This window comes from Oncorhynchus kisutch, linkage group LG14 (genome assembly GCF_002021735.2).
Source record: "Oncorhynchus kisutch isolate 150728-3 linkage group LG14, Okis_V2, whole genome shotgun sequence".
In the NCBI taxonomy this organism is placed as follows: domain Eukaryota; kingdom Metazoa; phylum Chordata; class Actinopteri; order Salmoniformes; family Salmonidae; genus Oncorhynchus; species Oncorhynchus kisutch.
The window spans coordinates 30,793,038-30,816,702 of NC_034187.2; the positions used below are offsets into that span (position 1 = coordinate 30,793,038).

Sequence of the window (23,665 nt, forward strand, 5' to 3'; positions counted from 1 at the left end):
CTTCACTGCGAGGAAAACCACTTGCCTGCTTATACTATCATTGTAATGCGTAAGTGTGGTTGGCCTTGTTGCCTCGTGTCTTGAACAATCTTGAGGAAGATGGCGCTGTAAGGTAAGTATCTATTTCAATCACTACATGGCAAGACTGAGCATCTGAGTCAGTTAAAACCAGACTACTGTCACTGATTTGCTTTTATTTACAAGTAAATAAATACAATTAGTTTTGCAGGGGTTAAATGACAAAGTTAGGGCCCTGTGTTTTGGGCTTTCATGTCACATGACCTAGATTTTAACCTTTATTTGAAGCATTGTCCAGAAATGAGCACCACACCAAAAATGTAAGCAAATTTTCTAAGGATGGTGCTGGACCATCTGACATAGAAAGAAAATGGGACCTTTTGTTAAATCTTTTAAAAATCCAGGGGTGTAGTAATTACATCGATTTGTTTTGCAACAAAACCATTTACTCCAAACGGAAAATGCAAACGATAGTTTCTATTGGACAGGTAGGTACCTCCCCGTTTTATTCCGTTTGGTTCTTAAACAGTAAACTATTTCTGTAATGAATACACCCCTGGTCATGTGACAAAATTGCGCAAAACACAGGGCCTTAATAGCAAAGCAAAAGACAAGATTGTATAAAATGTCAAGTTCCTTGAGAAGGTAGCTCTCATTGACAGATATGTAACAGGGTCCTAGTAGTCAGAAGCTACAGTTCTTATAGGACTCAGGTCCAGGCCATATTGGAAAAAGAGGTAGGCTTGGCAAGGTGAAGTAAAACAAAGGAGTCATATCTTACACTTCTAATGGACCAAAGAAAGGTACTCTCTGGTCCCATACACACTACATGCAGAACTTTTAAAACCAATGACACATTAATCATCTTAGAAATGAGTATATGATCTAGGCATACTAGTTTGGTTTAGAGTTTAGCAACTTGTATGAAAATCACAGCAAATGGAGAGCAGCTGCCTTGTGAAAATGATGGTTATTGGTTTCTAACATGAAGAGTTTAAACTACTTTGCAAAAATGAAGTCCCAAAATGACCTGACTAGTACAACACTCTTTGGACTCAACCCGAGACATACTGCATAATGTTCTTTGAATGTAGTTACTTGCAGTGTGTTTGTTTTTGCATGTTTCTACAACATGTTCTCTTCATACACATGCATCAGATGTTCACACCCACAATTTCATTTTACATCTACCATTCGTGGATAAGGGTGAATAGCCATGGCCTAAATGTTTGTCCATCCGTTTTACAGCATTGCAGTGGCTGGTTGGGCTGGCTTGTGCTTTGGAGGGTTGCTGCTGCTACTGCTGAGCCTCAAATGCCTGAATATTCTAAGCTAAGGCCCAGTGCCAATGCAGAGCCAGCAAGTTTCATTATATCTTGGTTGAACAATTTCTTGACATAGCTGTGAGAAAATGTCCAGTTTGAGAAACTACAATGACATTTTCAGACTGTAGTAATCAATTTTAGACATTAGCTCACATATTTAAATTTCACCAAAATATACAATTTATATCTCACACTGTTCAAGTACTCTCCTCTTCTGCTTTATAAAGCATAAAATATTTATAAACATTGTATTTCTAACCACCACATCCAGTGTGTCCCTCCTAATCATAATAAATGTTTTGCTAGAAGGTATTAAAATCAGGACGAACATCCCAAGGTGCTGAGCTGACCCACAGTGACTGACAACATGGCCTAACATGTTATTTTTGCTACAGTTGATTATATGGCTGTGTACATATATTTAGCAATCAAAGATATATAATGATGTCCTTCATTTCGGTAAAGACATGATCATATGACAATGAATGAGAAAATGCACAACATCAATGCCTGACATTACAGCAAATGTTCTCCTTTATATTATAAAGTATGTGTGCCTCTGAAACAGGGAGTTGGATAAAGATGGTGGATATCTTGTCTCCTTTACAGATGTTCACACACACACACACATAACAGGATTCATTAGCGTACCCTGCCACTGCACTCTATACAAGTATAAGTTCAAAGCCTATTCTTGAACTTTCGGGAATACTCCTTGACAAAATATGTAGGCTAAAGCACAGTGCAATAACTAAAATAAGCAGAACTTGTGCTATGAATGTGGAGTATTTATCGCTAGATCACAGTTGATGTGCTTGACAGTTGACACCTGATTGAATCAATCATATACAAATCATGATCTAACCAGGGGCTTTATATGGCCCAGTTTTGGTGCTAAGGCAGTTGGATCAATATCATGGCAACCTTTCCTTGTTGTCGTGGGAAGATGAGCAATCTGTCATCCTGATCTCCCTTGTCAAGGTCCAGACGTCTTGGGCAGATCCTGGTTTTCAGCCAGGTGTAGTTTTTGTCTGGACACAGGTACATTAAGGATCCAACACAGACACGTTAAGGATTTAAGCTAAATATAGATGATTCAAAGCCAGTGTTTTCCCAGGTGAGCCAGCTGAATCCCAGAGATTATGAGATTATGATTATTATGATCTCATCCTGTCAGTAGAGGATGCCTGGATATTTTTTTAAAATGCCTTCCTAACCATCTTAAATAAACATGCCCCATTTAAGAAATTTAGAACCAGGAACAGATATAGCCCTTGGTTCTCCCCAGACCTGACTGCCCTTAACCAACACAAAAACATCCTATGGCGTTCTGCATTAGCATCGAACAGCCCCCGTGATATGCAGCTGTTCAGGGAAGCTAGAAATCATTATACACAGGCAGTTAGAAAAGCCAAGGCTAGCTTTTTCAAGCAGAAATTTGCTTCCTGCAACACTAACTCAAAAAAGTTCTGGGACACTGTAAAGTCCATGGAGAATAAGAACACCTCCTCCCAGCTGCCCACTGCACTGAAGATAGGAAACACTGTCACCACTGATAAATCCACCATAATTGAGAATTTCAATAAGCATTTTTCTACGGCTGGCCATGCTTTCCACCTGGCTACTCCTACCCCGGACAACAGCACTGCACCCCCAACAGCAACTCGCCCAAGCCTTCCCCATTTCTCCTTCTCCCAAATCCATTCAGCTGATGTTCTGAAAGAGCTGCAAAATCTGGACCCCTACAAATCAGCCGGGCTAGACAATCTGGACCCTTTCTTTCTAAAATTATCTGCCGAAATTGTTGCCACCCCTATTACTAGCCTGTTCAACCTCTCTTTCGTGTCGTCTGAGATTCCCAAAGATTGGAAAGCAGCTGCGGTCATCCCCCTCTTCAAAGGGGGGGACACTCTTGACCCAAACTGCTACAGACCTATATCTATCCTACCGTGCCTTTCTAAGGTCTTCGAAAGCCAAGTCAACAAACAGATTACCGACCATTTCGAATCTCACCATACCTTCTCTGCTATGCAATCCGGTTTCAGAGCTGGTCATGGGTGCACCTCAGCCACGATCAAGGTCCTAAACGATATCTTAACCGCCATCGATAAGAAACATTACTGTGCAGCCGTATTCATTGATCTGGCCAAGGCTTTCGACTCTGTCAATCACCATATCCTCATCGGCAGACTCGACAGCCTTGGTTTCTCAAATGATTGCCTCGCCTGGTTCACCAACTACTTCTCTGATAGAGTTCAGTGTGTCAAATCGGAGGGTCTGCTGTCCGGACCTCTGGCAGTCTCTATGGGGGTGCCACAGGGTTCAATTCTTGGACCGACTCTCTTCTCTGTATACATCAATGAGGTCGCTCTTGCTGCTGGTGAGTCCCTGATCCACCTCTACGCAGACGACACCATTCTGTATACTTCCGGCCCTTCTTTGGACACTGTGTTAACAACCCTCCAGGCAAGCTTCAATGCCATACAACTCTCCTTCCGTGGCCTCCAATTGCTCTTAAATACAAGTAAAACTAAATGCATGCTCTTCAACCGATCGCTACCTGCACCTACCCGCCTGTCCAACATCACTACTCTGGACGGCTCTGACTTAGAATACGTGGACAACTACAAATACTTAGGTGTCTGGTTAGACTGTAAACTCTCCTTCCAGACCCATATCAAACATCTCCAATCCAAAGTTAAATCTAGAATTGGCTTCCTATTTCGCAACAAAGCATCCTTCACTCATGCTGCCAAACATACCCTTGTAAAACTGACCATCCTACCAATCCTCGACTTTGGCGATGTCATTTACAAAATAGCCTCCAATACCCTACTCAACAAATTGGATGCAGTCTATCACAGTGCAATCCGTTTTATCACCAAAGCCCCATATACTACCCACCATTGCGACCTGTACGCTCTCGTTGGCTGGCCCTCGCTTCATACTCGTCGCCAAACCCACTGGCTCCATGTCATCTACAAGACCCTGCTAGGTAAAGTCCCCCCTTATCTCAGCTCGCTGGTCACCATAGCATCTCCCACCTGTAGCACACGCTCCAGCAGGTATATCTCTCTAGTCACCCCCAAAACCAATTCTTTCTTTGGCCGCCTCTCCTTCCAGTTCTCTGCTGCCAATGACTGGAACGAACTACAAAAATCTCTGAAACTGGAAACACTTATCTCCCTCACTAGCTTTAAGCACCAACTGTCAGAGCAGCTCACAGATTACTGCACCTGTACATAGCCCACCTATAATGTAGCCCAAACAACTACCTCTTTCCCAACTGTATTTAATTTTAATTAATTTATTTATTTTGCTCCTTTGCACCCCATTATTTTTTATTTCTACTTTGCACATTCTTCCATTGCAAAACTACCATTCCAGTATTTTACTTGCTATATTGTATTTACTTTGCCATCATGGCCTTTTTTGCCTTTACCTCCCTTCTCACCTCATTTGCTCACATTGTATATAGACTTGTTTATACTGCATTATTGACTGTATGTTTGTTTTTACTCCATGTGTAACTCTGTGTCGTTTTATCTGTCGAACTGCTTTGCTTTATCTTGGCCAGGTCGCTATTGTAAATGAGAACTTGTTCTCAACTTGCCTACCTGGTTAAATAAAGGTAAAATAAAATAAAATAAATAAATGAGACAACTTTTAGAAAAGGATACATTGAGCTGCTGAGTTCCTCCAGCTGAAGGGGAAATGAAGAACATGATCAGATTATGTAGTCCCACGTTGAGGTAATCAGAGTCAAAATTCATTAGACGGAAGCATAGTCTTACACAACAATAGCCTACAGAATGTTAGATCAATACTCAACATCATTTCACCACATCAATCATTGTATCACTGTTAGTAAGCCCTAAATAAACCAAAATTATTAAATGAAATTCTTCTAGCTAATCTACACAGTGAAAAGTAATTTCACAGCCCATCTGTTTTGCTGCTACATTATTCTCTGCTGCTATGGCTACAGAGTATTCTTGGCACCCATATCTCTAATGAACTGAAGGGCTTTCACACCACCCTCACACATACCACAGCAATTCCCCCCCAGCACAAATACCACACCACAGCAGTGGATGCTAGAAATCAAACTAACAATTGACACATTTGACATTTTGGGCCGAAGGTCAAATTGTCTCTGGTCTGTCGTTCTCAATGTTTGCTGCCTCTCCACAGCCAACTACTGTGTACCTGGATAGTATGTGAAAAGCATGCATTATTAATTAGCACATCTTTGGACTAGATGTTGTCCAAAAGACAGCAGTGTGCTGGAGGGAAAATATGACTCAAGAGCATCTGCTTAGGATGTAAACAATGTATGGGAATAACCATATTCTGCATATTTAAAAACAGCATGTAAATAACCATTGCACTTGACTACAGTGTGGCTCAATATGACCCTACCCACTGGGCACAGACTTCAGGTCAACGTCTAGTTTTGATGTACATTTGATTGAGTTTTCAACTAACGTGAATTCATTGTGAAATCAACAAAACATGTCACGTCATTGGATTTAGGTTAAACGTTTGTTGAAAAATAGACTAAATTCCCATGCGTTAATTACTTTTCCCCCCAAATCCAATCAGTTTCCATGTTGATTCAACGTCATCACATCACATTTTTTGTTGTTGAAATTATGTCTAAACAATGTTGATTCAACCTGTTTTAGCCCAATGGATTATGTTCTGGGTAAGGACATAAATGTGGTGAGCTGTGTACTACAGTGTGAGTAAATCATTCATTGAGTACTGTAGAGAGTGTTAAGTTAGGTGCTTACATTGCAGAGCAGGTGCTCCAGGTTGTGGTCAGAGGCACACTTCCTCTTGTCCTCTGACAGCTCCTCCACATGGCTGTCCAGACTGAAGTGTAGCCGTGCAAGCTTCTCCTGCATTTCACGCACATGCTCCAGCTGCTCAAAGGAGCAAACCTTCCCTGAGAGGACACAGCAAGCGTCATTCACACCTTTACATATCTGTCGAAGGGACATAACTTCCTACGTGACCATGGTACTATGGCACAATGTCAAACAAATGGCTGCATTTCCACTGCGTAACTGTGTCTCAGTATTCTCTGGGTGGTCCATCATCTTACCAAAAGCCTGCAGTTTTCCGGAGTGGAAGTCATTGAGCAGGTTGAGGAGGCCTCCCTCCATCTCCCTCACATCAGACACATCCGTGAGGAAGGAGTGCTGCAGCGGGGAGGACTGGGCCATCTTACTGGGCCCTGCTGGCAGGGGAGCCCTGGCCTTCTCCTTGTGAGGCCTGGTGAAGACAGACCAGACAACAAGAAATAACAGTAAACAGAACCTTTACATTAATCCAACCTCCAATATACATTTTGTCAATCCAACTCATTTGACTCATTAAAGTAGACATTGTGACTGTTACAAACCTTGTGGTCTTTGGTGGAGCTGCTACGACCACACTGAGCACATCTTTGGACTGTCCTACTGCCCCAATGGACCTCTTGAACTTGCCTCTGTTTTTGGGGGAGGGGGGTTGGGGGAGGCCAAGGGAGAAGGTGGCACTCTTACTGGAGGGTAGGACTGAGAGCTTACGGGGGTTGACCGGGGGAGGAGGGGGCTGGGGTAGAGACACCTTGGGGCTCCGCTTCTTACGCTTGTCCTCCATGGCTTGTTAGTGTGAAGTCCTCTGGGTAAGATGAGTGGACCCTGCCTGAGCTTCAGGACGTCCTGTAACAACAATAACGGTAGGAAGTCAGGCGCTAGCGCTTCCACTCCCTGACAGGACTGGAGAGCGCTTGGAGGATACACAGGGTCTTAGCTAAGAAAATGCATGTTAAGTATAATGCATAACAGTTTCTCCATTGGTTGTAAGCTAGGAACATGTAAAATCATGACTAAGCCGCCAAAGGGAAAGAGTGAACCACCACCCAACAACAGATATTTTACTTGGTAGACCTGCTAAATGTCAAATTGATGGCCTCCTGAGTGGCGCAGTGGTCTAAGGCACAGCATCGCAGTGCTAGCTGTGCCACTAGAGATTCTGGGTTCGAGTCCAGGCTCTGTCGCAGCCGGAGAGACCCATGGGGCGGTGCACAATTTGCCCAGCATTGTCCGGGTTAGGGGAGGGTTTTGCCGGCAGGGCTGTCCATGTCCCATCGCGCAATAGCGACTCCTGTGGTGGGCCGGGCACAGTGCACGCTGACACGGTTGCAAGGTGTATGTGTTTCTTCCAGTACATTGGTGCAGCTGGCTTCAGGTTAAGTGGGCATTGTGTCAAGAAGCAGTGCGGCTTGGTTGGGTTGTGTTTCGGAGGACGCATGGCTCTCGACCTTTGCCTCTACCGAGTCCGTACGGGTGTTGCAGCCATGAAACAAGACTAACTGCCAATTGCACAGCATGAAATTGAGGAGAAAAAGGGGTACAAAAACATATAATAAAGTCAAATTGATGAAATTCTCTCATTTCAAATGGTACTTGCTGTATCTTGAATACTACCAGGCTGCTAAATTGATGCAGCCTCTTATCACCGACACAATATCCTCTGGCAAACAACAAAGGGGTTCACTGCAGGAGGATTCATGGCTGGATGGCTGCCGGGGTGAATGTACCCAACCTAATATTCTCAAATATTCATCATTTTGACTAGCTTTGTGAATGTTCAAGGTGAACAAAGTCACACAGGCTTATGGGGAAAAACATCAAATGATGAGGATTCATTTTAGAACATCTGTCCCTGTGTAATAAGCCTGTGTGAAACAGTTCCCCTGAGGTATTTTTAGAATGCATCATGTCCTTGTGACAACACATTGCAAACAAGTCTTTCAACTGATGTAGCTGAAAACACGTGCACAATCAATCATATTGGCAAAAATGATAGAAGTTATGTTCACAACTTTATATTACTTGGGAGTGATTAGTGAGATCTTGTAGACCTACATTTCACTGTTACCAATACGATTTTTAATTTCAAGAAATCAGATGAATATATATGTGTGCATCCCTCAAACACATTGCTTTACATATATTTAAATATATTTAATTTAATGAAAAAGGTTTTTAACCGATGGCTGCACGGGCAAGAGATAATGACAGTGGATTGGACCAGAGACGTGTTTATTTTAGGACGTTGATGCGCACGGTTCTTCTTTTTATAGCCTGGCCCATATAGAACATCTCATATCCGGTTGTTGTATTATAATGGTTAATTCATTATTATTTCATACACTGAAAAATGAAAAGGGATACAGAATAGGCTATAGCCATCCTCATCTGAACTTAAATCAATGGACTACTGTGGTCCAAAGATGGCCACTAACCACACAGTCAACTTGATCCACCACTAAGCTGTGCAATAAATAAATCCACTCGCAATAATGTAAACTACAAGAAAAAAATTGCGCATTATATAAAACATAGCAATGGCGTATTTGCAGTAAACCATGTAAATGACATGAACAAATGCGTCTATTAGAAGACAATAGATCACTTACCGAGTGTATTACGCACGAAAAATCTGTCAAACGAACACCGCGTCCCTTTCCCCTGAAGAATGTTTATCATCTCATACACATCTTCTTCATAACGTTTGATTAATTGAAAAAAATAATACGAGTAGTGGACAACAGCCACATAGAAAACGCTAAATAAAATCCCAGACGCGGCAATGGAGCTCACTCACCACCGAGCTATACGTCTTTATCCTGCACTTAAAGGGCCAGACACAACATTTCTTCCACAGGGATATGATCCAATGAGCGGGAACATGCACTATAATTGTCCCATCACAACAAGTCTGAGTGGTCATGCTCATGGATGGAGAGTGCAAGCCAGATAATTTAGGTCCCATGAGCATGTTGTTGAAAGATGCTAAAGTGCATTCAATGCGGCTCTGTCAGGTGGACCTGCTTGCCAAGAAAAAAAGGGTTGTATAGAAGATTCTTTTGAAAGATAGCATTGGAAAAATACCAATACTTGAGAACAATGCCACCAGCCTGGAGTGGGTTTAGGCCCCTAGTAAAATGTTTTATTTTTCACAAGTTATTAGCAGCTTTAGAGCCACGTCTTCTGCGAATAGGCACATTTTTAAATAATGAGAAACAATATAGCTGTGATATTGACACATTCTAAATGTTAATAATCATTCTTTGATTATATTGAAATACTCTACATCTAATATCTATATTGAAAAAGGATATTGTATTATTATATTGACATTGTTGGTGAAAATAAATTAATAGAGTTGTAGGTGTGGTAAGGAGCCCTCTAGTGGACAACATGGGTCAACACAACAGTTCAACCACAAAGAATCATGGGCAGAACCTTTAAAAGGAATACAAAAATATGTTTATTTTTTATTATGGCAGCTCAGAACAAAAACAGTGATACAAAATACAGTTGTAGGAAAAATACAAAGCTCTCATGCGTGTTTTCTTGGTCCAAGACAAATTACCAGCAATAACTTACGTCTTTAACTTAATTTCTGGTCGGGTGAGCTATTGGAGTATGAGTGTGCCTTGCCTAAGATGATTCTGTCTCTGAGAAGCTTGAAGAAGGCGTAGTAGTTGCTGAAGAGAATTAAAGCCAAGGATATCGTCTGATGCCACCTTTCTGAGCATATCAACGAGTAGAGCTGGTAGAATATCATCGCACCTTCCAAGATGATGAGGATGTTCAATATTCGTAAGGGCTTGTTGAAGAAAAACTAAAGGATAAAAATAGACAAAAAAAAGGCATGTTGTTATTGAACAAACAATGTCTGGAAGTACAACAAGCCCTTTAGCTTTGGCTGCCTGAGGCGCAAACAAGAACCGTCTTGCAGTTGGTGTTACTCACATAAAAGTGATAGTGGGAGACGTCTGAGGGGACAGCCACATTGTAGTGCCCTATGGTCTTGTATACATTTTTTATTGTGTTTGACCAGGACACCCTGGGGCCACATGTACTCTTCCGTCCATCTGTAGGAGGAAAAGAGAGAAGAGGGTTCAAATAGATACAAAGCAAATCTTAGTAAATCGAACGCTCGTCTGTTAAATAGCCAGCTATCAGATGAGCAGAGTTTAGTCTGTCCTTTCTCTTGGAAGCCAAATGGATGCAAATATCTGTGAATACATTTTACCTCAGCCCTTAAGAATCTGTTTAAAGAAAACTACACTTCCCCCCATTGGCAAAATGAAAGACCTGATTCGCTGGTCCACTCTCCCTGTGACTACGATTGGATCGATTAACATAGTGAGGATGAACAAATGTTCTTTCCAGACTTCATCGTCTCATTCAAATGAATTCCTGTATTTGCCCCCAACTGTATGCAGCTGCATGATGCCCCTGAATAAACAACAAGTAACAGGGCTGTTTCTAGCTTTTTGGGGGCCCTAAGCGAGAGTGGTTGGGGGGCCCCTGCCCCTCGTGGGCAAAACATTTTAGTGGCCCTCTTGGCAGCGTAGAGAAAATGTTACAGTTGTAAAGCTAATTTCCTGAAGTTCAAATCATTTTGCCAAGGGATGGAGAAAACATTTAGCAGTTTTTAAGGTTAATTTCCTGCTATTCTACACATTTTGCCATTTTCGTATGATATCCGAGTGAATAACAAAATCAATGGGGGCCCCCGCGACATCAGGGCCCCTGATTCTGCCATGATAACTACAAGGGTTAGATTGCTGGCTAGACTAACTTACCTACAAACATATAACATGTTAGATGAAATGGGCTAATTGAGTGACTGACCTAAAAAGATGAAAACTGCTGATGCACTACCAAATGTTGAAATTACACATGTTTTTTTCTACTATACTAACAGTACGTTCAAACCAAATGATTTCCTAATTTGTTTTGTTTTTTGGTTGGGAGGCCCCTGGGGGCCGCGGGGCCCTAAGCGGACGCTTATGAGTAACAACAATATTAAAAACAATGTTATTACTAAAGTAATTACAGAATTCTAGTCCCTCCCAAAACCTCAGCGATATCATCAGTGCTTCTCAGGCCGTGATGCCTCCTCACTAGTAGTACTTACATGTGCTGCAGGACGTTGGAACAGAGAGAAGGGTCCACATTGTGCCAGCTGCCCAGGTGTGCTGCAGCCTTATGGAGCAGGTCACAGTAGCGTGGGGGCAGCAGGTGCCTCATGAAGATGACTGAGGTACTGACAAACACCAGGATGAAGAGCTCACAGGACCAACGCTTGTCCATGCATTGTGTGCTCTGCAGAGGACCAGCACACAACCAGAATAAGCAGCCAGAAAAACACAGCGCTCTCAGAGACATTGCAACTGCAGGCATCAAGCAATGTATCTATTCTTGATTATGTTGACAAACCTAATTGGCGATATATAACAATGCTGCACTACGGTGCAAAAAACAAAAAAAGGGAGATCTGACGGTAGACCCTCCTTTCTCAAATCTCAGTAATTAGTACGTCACAACACATAACATAAGGCTGGGAAGTCACTTATTAGTTACTCACCTTAACAAACCATACAGGCACGAAGGCCACGTAGTAGGCACTGAGCATGGAGCTGACCAGCACCTCCTTCATCCTCCAGTTGAAGGCCATCTTCAGGTACTCCACATCTTTGCGGATGAGGTCTGGGGAGAGGCAGCAGGCGCGTGTGGGCATGGCCTGGACCCCGTACAGCTGGCTGGTGTGCTGCTTCCACGTCTCCTTCAGAGCCGTCATGTAGTCACGGCGGCGCCCCACGCTGCCCAGCTCCTTCGACCCAATGCTAGTGATGGGCGAGAGTGGCCCCACCTGGCAGAAGTAGCAGTTTAACCGGAAAAGGGGAATGTACATCCCGAACCTGTGGAAACAGGCGATTGCAGAACTTTCAGGTTACAATGTATTCCAAACTGACATGGCTATCTTTCAGGTTATTCATGTCATTTGAATCCTAATCGACACTGATGACCGACTTGAGCTGTATGGAGAGCATCACGTTACTCTGAGACACTGGAGGTGTTCAGAGTCGTTGAACTTGACAAGGGCTCTGATCCCTAGTGAAGGTTGATACTAGTGAGTGTTGTTGGGCAGTGAATAAGTCATGTACAGTCACCTCTAAAATGAATGGCACCCTCGATAAAAAAAATGAGCAGAAATGACTAAATCAAATAAATAAACAAAAAAATAAATATAAATATATAAAATAAATCAAACAAATATTGAGTTACAATGTATGCAGAACTTTTAAAAATATATATAATTTAACAACTAATAAAATTGCTCAGAGAAAGACATTTTGTTTAACAATACAAATTTGTCACCCATAAAGACTCCACCATAATTTGCAAATAAATTCATTAAAAATCCTACAATGTGATTTTCTGGACACCTTGAGAGGCATTGAGAGAGAAAAGGGGGGCAGACAGGAATGACATTTGTTATATGACAATAAGGTATTAGGGACAGAAAAAGACCCAAGTGGGTTTGAGAAAAAACAAACAGAATGGTGCCAAAAAAACATATAACAGTATAGTGACAACATTTGGAAAGGAATCACTTTCAGGATGTAGTTCATCAAATTTGTCAGATGTCAAAGTACAAAGAATGGACACTGCCAATATGCACATCCGGTCCTCCATAAACGGGACATTGTCAATCATTTATAAAATCTGTAGTGACATTATGTCCACCTAATGTGGTCAAATAAAAACAAACCATCACACAATGGTTGTGGGAGCATATTTGGGATTTTGCCTACATTTATAATAGAGACATTTCTTGGTTTAAGTCATGTTTCAGTGTTTGGTACAATACATTGCTCCAGTTCTCTTGCTTTTTTTGTTATGGGATACTATCTAAGAGATCATGCAGCGACTCATGTCCACTATTTGGGCTTGTGGGTTTTGTTTACATTCTAGAAGGCTAGTTGTAATTGTCACTTTTCATCAGATGTAGTTTATCTGTGGAGCCATACGATTATCTGACAATGTTCTCATTTTTATTATCCCTGTGGAAATAATTGCACTTACCTGAAGATACTAGAGCTGGGAATTGCCAGGGACCTCACAATATAATATTACCACGATACTTAGGTATGCATTGCGATTCTCATGATACTAAATGTATTGCGATTCAATATTGGGATTTTATTGAGATTTGATGTTCCAAACATATTACTGACTATAGTGCCTTCGGAAAGTATTCAGACCCCTTGACTTTTCCCACATGTTGCCGTATTAAACATGTTTATTAAATTTAAAAAATTCCTCAATCTACACACAATAACCCCATAGTGGCAAAGCAAAAACAGTTATTGCATTTTTTTGCTAAGATAAAAAAAATAAAAAATACAGAAATACTTTATTTACATAAGTATTCAGACCCTTTGCTATGAGACTCCAAATTGAGCTCAGGGGCATCCTGTTTCCATTGATCATCTTTGAGATGATCTGGTACGGCTGATTAGCTGTCCTAAGTAAAGCTCATTTAAGTGGGAGCATTCTACTACCCTCTTCAAACCATTATATTCATCACCCCACTGGGAACCACTGACACGGCTGGCTAGCCTATCTTCAAAGAATCAGATTCAGGAGCGAACGGAAAGAATAAACTCTAGTTCTGTCCAGGACTACACGACAAGTCAACGGATACCAGACAACAACAGTAGAACACGGGTGGGGACCTTTTTGGACAATCAGAGCATTACAAGCGTGCAGCGGAAAGACCCAACCAAACCCCTTTCCAAGAAGGCTTGGTTCCGACAGAGATACACGGCAAACCAAGGCATTCACACGTAAATACATTCATGATTTCTTACTCCAAAACGGGCGGCGGGTGTGCAAAGTATATGATTATTGTGAGAGTAGTTTCTAAATGTACCAAAGTATTATGTCTCTGTCCCTCTCTCGCCCTACATGTCTTTTTGTAACAAGCCGCCGTATTGTGCCAGTCCGCTAGGTATTAAGTAGGGATGCACAATATATTGGTAAGCATATTGGAATCGGCCGATCTTAGCTAAAAATGCCAACATCGGCCCGATGACTAGTTTAAAGCCGATGTCAAAGCTGACGTTCATACCTATATAACGTAGATGACGTAATGACACCACAAAAAAATAGTGCTACACACCATTCCTAACCTAGCCCACAATGTCTGCTGTGTGGATCTATTTTGAAGTTACAAAAGGAAGATACCAAAAAGGCCATATGCAATGTTTGTGCTACTATTATTTCCCAAGGAGGGGAGAAAGTGAAATCGGTCAATACCAGAAACCTAATTACTCATTTGAAAGAGCATCATCCCCAGACGTTCAGCAACTACTTAGAACAAAAGCAGAAAAAAACTAAGCGCACTTGAACACCTAAACAGGTTCAAGTCGAGCAGTCATTTGAAAGAGTAAGAAAATGTCAACGAGACAACTCAAAGGTGAAATCCATAAAAAACGACAAGATAACGGAATTCATCAACCGTTCTGTCGTGGATGATGTTGGCTTTTGCCGACTGGTCAAGCACCTCGAGCCCCGGTACACACTACCAAGTAGGCGCTATTTTTCAGATGTTGCCCTACCAGAGGTACACCGTATTGTTGAAATGAACATCTGTAAGCTACTTTCTATGGGTGTCACTGCTATTAGCTTCACGGCTGACATTTGAACCAACAATTTACGACGTTTGGAATGAGACTAACGTGAGGTAAAGTAAATAATTCATTAATTCGAAGACTAGTTGATCAGATAAAATATCTGAAAAGTTATTTTAGGAAATTATAACTTTGTAATCTGAATATTTTTCCTTGGCGCCCCGACTTCCTAGTTAATTACATTTACATGATTAATCAGTTGATCACGTAATACTAATTACAGAAAGTCTGATGAAAACTATGTCTTCAGTTTAATGATAGTAAAGACACGACATCCTGATTCCTGCTTACAAGCAAAAATTAAAGCAGGAAGCACCAGTGACTCAGTCAGTACAAAAAGTGGTAAGATGAAGCAGAGGCTAAGCTACAGGACTGTTTTGCTTGCAGACTGGAATACGTTCTGGGATTCTTCCGATGGCATTGAGGAGTACACCACATCAGTCACTGGCTTCATCAGTGACGTCCCCACCACAGTGACCGTACGTACATACTATAACGAGAAGCCATGGATTACAGGCAACATCCACACTGAGCTAAAGGGTAGAGCTGCCGTTTTCAAGGAGCGGGAGTCTAACCCGGAAGCTTATAAGAAATCCCGCTATGCCCGCTGACGAACCATCAAACAGGCAAAGCGTCAATACAGGACTAAGATAGAACCGTACTACACCGGCTCCGACGCTTGTCAGATGTGGCTGGGCTTGCAAACCATTACAGACTACAAAGGGAAGCACAGCCAAGAGCTGCCCAGTGACAAGTCTACCAGACGAGGTAACTTACTTCTATGCTCGCTTCGAGGAAAGTAACACTGAAACATGCTTGGGTGTGTCAGCTGTTCCGGACTGTGACCACGTTCTCTGCAGTCGATGTGGGTAAGACCTTAAAACAGGCCACAACTTATACCCGCCAGCCATAAGACTCCTGAACATCTATTCAAATGGCTACCCAGACTATTTGCATTGCCCCCCCCGCCCCACGATGCCGCTACTCTGTTATTATCTATGCATAGTCACTTTAATAACTACCTACATGTACATATTACCTCGACTAACCGATGTCCTCGCACATTACGGGTACCCCCCGTATATAACCTTGCTATTGTTATTTTAGTGCTGCTCTTTAATCATGTTACTTTTATTTCTTATTGCTTGTAAGTAAGCCTTTCACTAAGGTCTACACCTGTTGTATTCGGCGCATGTGACAAAAATTTATTTGATATCCTGGTTAAGAATGAAACGACTGAACAACAAAAGACCACAGCAGGCAAGTGAAAGAAATAGCTTTTCATTATGTCTTACTGGTAATGGGGACATATGTAAATACCAACAAAACAACATTTTGGTCAGTGTGTGTGTGTGTGTGTGTGTGTGTGTGTGTATTTCAACTATACTAGAATGCTCAAAAGGCCACTAAAATGTTTTATATCGGGATCGGGTTTTTTGGCAAGTTAAATATTGGATATCAGTATCAGCCAAAAATGTCATATCGGTGCAACCCTAGTATTAGGTGTGTATGTTTATCCTGTGTTATCATTTAGCTAGCTAGTAAATAAATAATTAAACCAATTTGTGTAGTACTGAATCATAAGTACGGCTGGGGTATTTGCAGATGCAGGAGGTTACGACTGTTCAGAATGATGATATGATACAAGGTTATGATAAATACATTGACTGTTTTGTGGATGAGATAGGTAAAGACCTTTAGAGTTTAATTCGGGAGATGGTAACTCTTTAAACAACCACTCTCGTGGTGCCCCAAAATGAAAGTAAAGAGCAGAGCTCAAGCTCAACAGAGCTCCAGAGTTCCCCTTTGGAGATGGTTGTCTTTCTGGAAGGTTCTCCCATCTCTGCAGCGCTCCACCAATGAGGATTTCATGGTAGAGCGGCCAGGCGGATGCCACTCCTCATTGAAAAGCACACAACAGCCAGCTTGGAGTCTGCCAAAAGGCACCTAAAGGACTCTGACCATGAGAAACAAGAATCTCTGGTCTGATGAAAGCAAGATTGAACTCTTTGGCCTGAATGCCAAGCGTCACATTTGGAGGAAACCTGCCACCATCCCTAAGGAGAAGCATGGTGGTGGCAGCATAATGCTGTGGGGATGTTTTTCAGTAGCAATGACTGGGAGAGTATTCGGGATCGAGGGAAGAATGAACGCTGCAAAGTACAGAGCGATTGATGAAAACCTGCTCCAGCGCACTCAGGATCTCAGACTGGGGGGCTGAAATGTCACCTTAGAACAGGACAACGACCGTAAGCACACAACCAAGACAACGCAGGAGGGGCTTTGGGATAATTCTCTGAATGTCCTTGAGTGGCCCAGCAAGAGGCCGGACTTGAAACCCGATCGAACATCTCTGGGGGGACCTGAAAATAGCTGAGCAGCGACGCTCCCCATCCAACCTGACAGCTCGAGAGAATCTGCAGAGAAGAATGGGGAAAAACTCACCAAATAGATGTGTGCCAAGCTTGATGGGTCAAACCCAAGAAGACATGAGGATGTAATCATTGCCAAAGGTGCTTCAACAAAGTACTGAGTAAAGAATCTGAATGCTTATGTGATAGTTTTTTATAAATCAGCAAACATTTCTAAAAATAAAAAAATAACACGTTTTTGCTTTAATATTGTGTGTAGATTGATGAGGGAAAAAAGATTTAATACATTTCAGAATACGGCTGTAACGTAGCAAAAATGTCAAAGGGTCTGAATACTTTCTAAATGCAATATTATACACTGCTCAAAAAAATAAAGGGAACACTAAAATAACACATCCTAGATCTGAATGAATGAAATATTCTTATTAAATACTTTTTCTTTACATAGTTGAATGTGCTGACAACAAAATCACACAAATTCTCAATGGAAATCAAATTTATCAACCCATGGAGGTCTGGATTTGGAGTCACACTCAACATTAAAGTGGAAAAACACACAACAGGCTGATCCAACCTTGATGTAATGTCCTTAAAACAAGTCAAAATGAGGCTCAGTAGTGTGTGTGGCCTCCACGTGCCTGTATGACCTCCCTACAACTCCTGGGCATGCTCCTGATGAGGTGGCAGATGGTCTCCTGAGGGATCTCCTCCCAGACCTGGACTAAAGCATCCGCCAACTCCTGAACAGTCTGTGGTGCAACGTGGCGTTGGTGGATGGAGCGAGACATGATGTCCCAGATGTGCTCAATTGGATTCAGGTCTGGGGAACGGGCGGGCCAGTCCATAGCATCAATGCCTTCCTCTTGCAGGAACTGCTGACACACTCCAGCCACACTGTCTTGCATTAGGAGGAACCCAGGGCCAACCGCACCAGCATATGGTCTGAGGATCTCATCTCGGTACCTAATGGCAGTCAGGCTACCTCTGGCGAGCACATGGAGGGCTGTGCGGCCCCCCCAAAGAAATGCCACCCCACACCATGACTGACCCACCGCCAAACTGGTCATGCTGGAGGATGTTGCAGGCAGCAGAACGTTCTCCACGGCGTCTCCAGACTCTGTCACGTCTGTCACATGTGCTCAGTGTGAACCTGCTTTCATCTGTGAAGAGCACAGGGTGCCAGTGGCGAATTTGCCAATCTTGGTGTTCTCTGGCAAATGCCAAACGTCCTGCATGGTGTTGGGCTGTAAGCACAACCCCCACCTGTGGACGTCGGGCCATCATACCACCCTCATGGAGTCGGTTTCTGACCATTTTTCATTTTGCAGGGCTCTGGCAGTGCTCCTCCTGCTCCTCCTTGCACAAAGGCGGAGGTAGCGGTCCTGCTGCTGGGTTGTTGCCCTCCTACGGCCTCCTCCACGTCTCCTGATGTACTGGCCTTTCTCCTGGTAGCGCCTCCATGCTCTGGACACTACGCTGACAGACACAGCAAACCTTCTTGCCACAGCTCGCATTGATGTGTCATCCTGGATGAGCTGCACTACCTGAGCCACTTGTGTGGGTTGTAGACTCTGTCTGATGCTACCACTAGAGTGAAAGCATCGCCAGCATTCAAAAGTGACCAAAACATCAGCCAGGAAGCATAGGAACTGAGAGGTCACCACCTGCAGAACAACTCCTTTATTGGGGGTGTCTTGCTAATTGCCTATAATTTCCACCTGTTGTCTATTCCATTTACACAACAGCATGTGAAATGTATTGTCAATCAGTGTTGCTTCCTAAGTGGACAGTTTGATTTCACAGAAGTGTGATTGACTTGGAGTTACATTGTGTTGTTTAAGTGTTCCCTTAATTTTTTTGAGCAGTGTATATTGCTGCGGTAGCCATGATGGGTAAGTAGGTGTGTGCAAAGTTGACTGGTACTGTGTGTGTATATATATATATATATATATATATATATATATATATATATATATATATATATATATATATATATATATATATATATATACACATATATATATTTTAACTCAGCAAAAAAAGAAACGTCCCTTTTTCAAGACCCTGTCTTTCAAAGATAATTCGTAAAAATCCAAATAACGTCACAGATCTTCATTGTAAAGGGTTTCCCATGCGTTAAGACACTAACAGCTTACAGACGGTAGACAATTCAGGTCACAGTTATGAAAACATAGGACACTAAAGAGGCGTTTCTGACTCTGAAAAACACCAAAAGAAAGATGCCCAGGGTCCCTGCTCATCTGCGTGAACGTGCCTTAGACATGCTATAAGGAGGCATGAGGACTGCAGATGTGGCCAGGGAAATAAATTGCAATGTCCGTACTGTGAGACGCCTAAGACAGCACTACAGGGAGACAGGACGGACAGCTGATCATCCTCGCAGTGGCAGACCACGTGTAACAACACCTGCACAGGATCGGTCCATCTTACCTGCAGGACAAGTACAGGATGGCAACAACGGCCCGAGTTACACCAGGAACACACAATCCCTCCATTAGTGCTCAGACTGTCCACAATAGGCTGAGAGAGGCTGGACTGAGGGCTTGTAGGCCTGTTGTAAGGCAGATCCTCACAAGACATCCCCGGCAACAACGTTGCCTATGGGCACAAACCCACGGTCGCTAGACACAGGACTGGCAAAAAGTGCTCTTCACTGATGAGTCGTGGTTTTTGTCTCACCAGGGATGATGGTCGGATTCGCGTTTATCGTTGAAGGAATGAGAGTTACACCGAGGTCTGTACTCTGGAGCGGGATCGATTTGGATGTGGAGGGTCCGTGGTCTGGGGCGGTGTGTCACAGCATCATCGGACTGAGCTTGTTGTTATTGCAGGCAATCTCAATGGTGAGCGTTACAGGGAAGACATCCTCCTCCCTCATGTGGTACCCTTCCTGCAGGCTCATCCTGACATGACCCTCCAGCCATACTGCTCGTTCTGTGCATGATTTCCTGCAAGACAGGAATGTCAGTGTTCTGCCATGGCAAGCGAAGAGCCCGGATCTCAATCCCATTGAGCACGTCTGGGACCTATTGGATCGGAGGGTGAAGGCAAGGGCCATTCCACCCAGAAATGTCCAGGAACTTGCAGGTGCCTTGGTGGAAGAGTGGGGTAACATCTCACAGCAAAAACTGGCAAATCTGGTGCAGTCCATGAGGAGATGCACTGCAGTACTTAATACAGCTGGTGGCCACACCAGATACTGACTGTTACTTTGATTTTGACCCTCCCTTTGTTCAGGGACACATTATTCCATTTATCTTAGTCACATGCCTGTGGAACTTGTTCAGTTTACATCTGTTGTTGAACCTTGTTATGTTCATACAAATATTTACATGTTAAGTTTGCTGAAAATAAAAGCAATTGACAGCGAGAGGACGTTTATTTTTTTGCTGAGTTTACACACACACACAACCAGTCAAACGTTTGGACACACCTACTTAACCAGCATGGAAACCACAGCAATAGGCCATCCCATCTGGTATGCGCTTAGTGGGACTATCATTTGTTTTTCAACAGGACAATGACCCAACACACCTCCAGGTTGGGTAAGGGTTAGACTTAGAAGGAGACTGATGAAGTGCTGCATCAGATGACCTGGCCTCAACAATCAAACAAACCAATCATCTCCCAAAGTCAGCCATGAATCCTAAAAGCCAAATTAGACAGACAACAAACAGCACCAAAATCACAGAACATCATCAGTCAGCGAGAGGGGGTGGACTCACCAGCGAGGTGTGTGAGGGAGGGTGTGAGTGGGGGTACCACCACACAGTCTTGTAGATGTTGACATACTGGACAAAGAGGGCACTGGGGTGGCAGAAGAACAAGTGCAGCTTGAACAGAACGTTTTGTGTCCATGGATAACTCTGGGATCTTACAGTGCTTCACAGGAACCACGGTCTGGGCTGCCAACGAGGGACTGGATAGGCTCGTACCCGAGCCAATCCTAACGGTACAACACACAGGGCTTTCAAAACAAAAGATTACTTTGTGTTACTACAGGTTGATATCTAAAGACTATAGCTTATTACTATTCTCACCCTCCACAACAGCAGGACTGTGGTATGGGCCTACACCCTATGCAAAAAAAACAGCTGTCTATAATCAAGGAATAAAGAAACACTCTTACAACATGTCACAGTGTTCTATGTAGTACACAGTCAACCCATACGATCCCAATATCCTCTCACCTTGTCCGAGAGCAAACACCTGTGACTGGGGAGCTGGTAGAGTGGTTGTCATTGCTAACCGAGCCTGGCTCTTATTGGAGACCTGCAGTAAAGCAGTGCGGTTGACCCCTCTCTGTCCACCTGCCATCGCAGACACCCCCACGTTTCTCTTCGTCTTGTATATTTGTGTGTCTGAGCACTACTCTTTCTTTAAACTGATCAAGCTGTAGGAAATCACCCTGGTGATTAGAAAAGTTGGTTAATTTTCTTATTTCTATAGGCATCACCACTCAAAAGAAATATGGTCATCTAGCAATGCTATGATATACTGCAGCCAGGTGATGTCATGGACAGTAGTCAATTTAAGATTGGGCACTTTACATTTCAACCATAAAGGTTATTTTTCATTTACAATACTCAAATCAAAGATCATGTTTATAAGGCATATTAAGCGAAACATTGACAGATCATGAAAGAGTGATTTGCTATTTATCCACCTGATAATAACTGGCCTGAGTACAATTTCAACAAACATACTGCAAGTCTAGAAATATCTGCTAACCGATGCCTCAGCACAAGGTCCACCTGTGTAATGATCATGCTGTTTAATCAGTTTCTTGATATGCCACACCTGTCAGGCAAAGAAGGAACCACATTTACTCATGAGGCGAGACCAACATATTTTCCGGGAACCGACATACAAAACCGAGTTTCATCAATGATGCGACAGGTCATACATATATTACACAAGTACCATGCATCTTATCGTAACGTGCACGAGATAAAAACGCGTCCAAACCAGTCTTTCCGGCAAGACAGTAAAAATGCATGCTCGACAAAATACCAAAGACTGCGGCCTACCATATAAACAGACAGCATAATGGCTAGCTATTAGCTAGCTAACGTTACCCAAATCATACTAAATGTAAGCTTACCGAGGTTTGGACAGGGATTTTATCTCAAATGCGGTTGCAGTATGTGAAGTAGCAGGTTACACAACACAAACTTTCTGAGCATTTGTTGAGAAAAATGCACGTTCCCCATTATAATAAACGAAGTTGATGAGGTACTAAATATGTGTGATAGCATGGGGACGTGATAAGGACATCATGACATGTGGGAGAGAAGTGTTTCTTTGAAGAGACATCATGCAATATCAAATATGTGTACAACTAAACCAAAATAGACCACAGCCTGCCGTTTCCAATGGGAACAGATGCGTCATGGTGGGTAGAACAAGCAAATAGATGGGCAGAGCCAAGCACGAGCTAGCGAGGTCCTATTGGCTCGTTCTAGCAGACATTTGCATATTTCCGGTAGGAAACGGATACTATGTGACGTACACTTGTGCAATAACTCAATTCGCCTTTGTGCTCCTTTTAAACAACTGATATTTTTGTTTAAAAGGAATAACTCTGGCAAAGTGTAAAATCTACTAAATGTAGTCCACTCTGTTCATAACAGATTACATCTTTAGGAATAGAAAACTGTATTGAGAGTAAATGTTTCATCGATGAGAATATGTTCAGAATGTAGGCCAAAATCAAAATTTTCCCCCATCTTCTCCCACTGGCCGGCGGCTGAGCTTCCTCTCCACTACCAAATTTGGTAGTTTTAGTGGAAACGCCAAGCGGATGCTTCATATTTATAAATCCAGTGAATTATATCTCGTCGTTCTGTGGTAATACTGTATTTACATATTACGTCCTAATCAATTTAATTTGGAGTTTCACGAGTTAACAATTTTACCATAATACAACAAGCGTTGACCTTACCGTGAAATGCTTACTTACAAGCCCTTAACCAACAGTGCAGTTCAAAAAGAGTTAAGAAAATATTTACCAAATAAACCAAAGGCTATATACCGAGTCAGTGTGCGGGAATATAGGTTAGAGTTAATTTCTACATGTAGGTAGGGATGAAGTGACTGCATAAACCGCGAGTAGCAGACCTATATAAAACAAATCAGTCCATAAACTTCACATTGCTTTGCTGTTATGATCAGATCAACATAAGTAGGCCTAGTATACATTGTTCAATGTATGAATTCATTGACTGTACTTTTGCATAGATCTGCATCTCACGCTCATCAACCTATAGATGTTCAAGCGTTCCTGCATCCTCTCATTAATCACTGGTAGGACAGGACAGGTGAATGCAATGTGGTGGGTGGCTCCTGGGAATTTATTTTTACCTGTCCAGTTCTTT

General features: G+C 42.6%; 1 protein-coding gene and 1 pseudogene across 1 annotated transcript; both read right to left on the reverse strand.

The window, feature by feature from the left end:
• Nucleotides 1-177: 177 nt before the first annotated feature.
• On the reverse strand, nt 178-9,039 carry LOC109903984 (coiled-coil domain-containing protein 28B). The gene is made up of 6 exons (XM_020501031.2): nt 8,818-9,039; nt 6,754-7,054; nt 6,454-6,623; nt 6,140-6,294; nt 5,024-5,046; nt 178-2,374 (listed from the first exon to the last, which is right to left on the reverse strand). Exons 2-6 carry the CDS (start codon nt 6,990-6,992, stop codon nt 2,320-2,322), a joined length of 642 nt encoding a protein of 213 aa, XP_020356620.1. The 5' UTR covers nt 6,993-7,054; nt 8,818-9,039; the 3' UTR covers nt 178-2,319.
• Nucleotides 9,040-9,647: 608 nt separating this feature from the next.
• LOC109903168 (transmembrane protein 39B-like) lies at nt 9,648-23,161 on the reverse strand (annotated as a pseudogene).
• Nucleotides 23,162-23,665: the final 504 nt, after the last annotated feature.

Excerpts from the sequence above, each read along its gene's own strand:
- LOC109903984 (XM_020501031.2), bottom strand. The coding sequence starts at position 6,992 with ATGGAGGACAAGCGTAAGAAGCGGAGCCCCAAGGTGTCTCTACCCCAG. Across the intron at positions 6,624-6,753 it reads GCTCCACCAAAGACCACAAG|GCCTCACAAGGAGAAGGCCA; the intron begins GTTTGTAACAGT and ends TGTCTTCACCAG. Across the intron at positions 6,295-6,453 it reads CGGAAAACTGCAGGCTTTTG|GGAAGGTTTGCTCCTTTGAG; the intron begins GTAAGATGATGG and ends GTGTCCTCTCAG.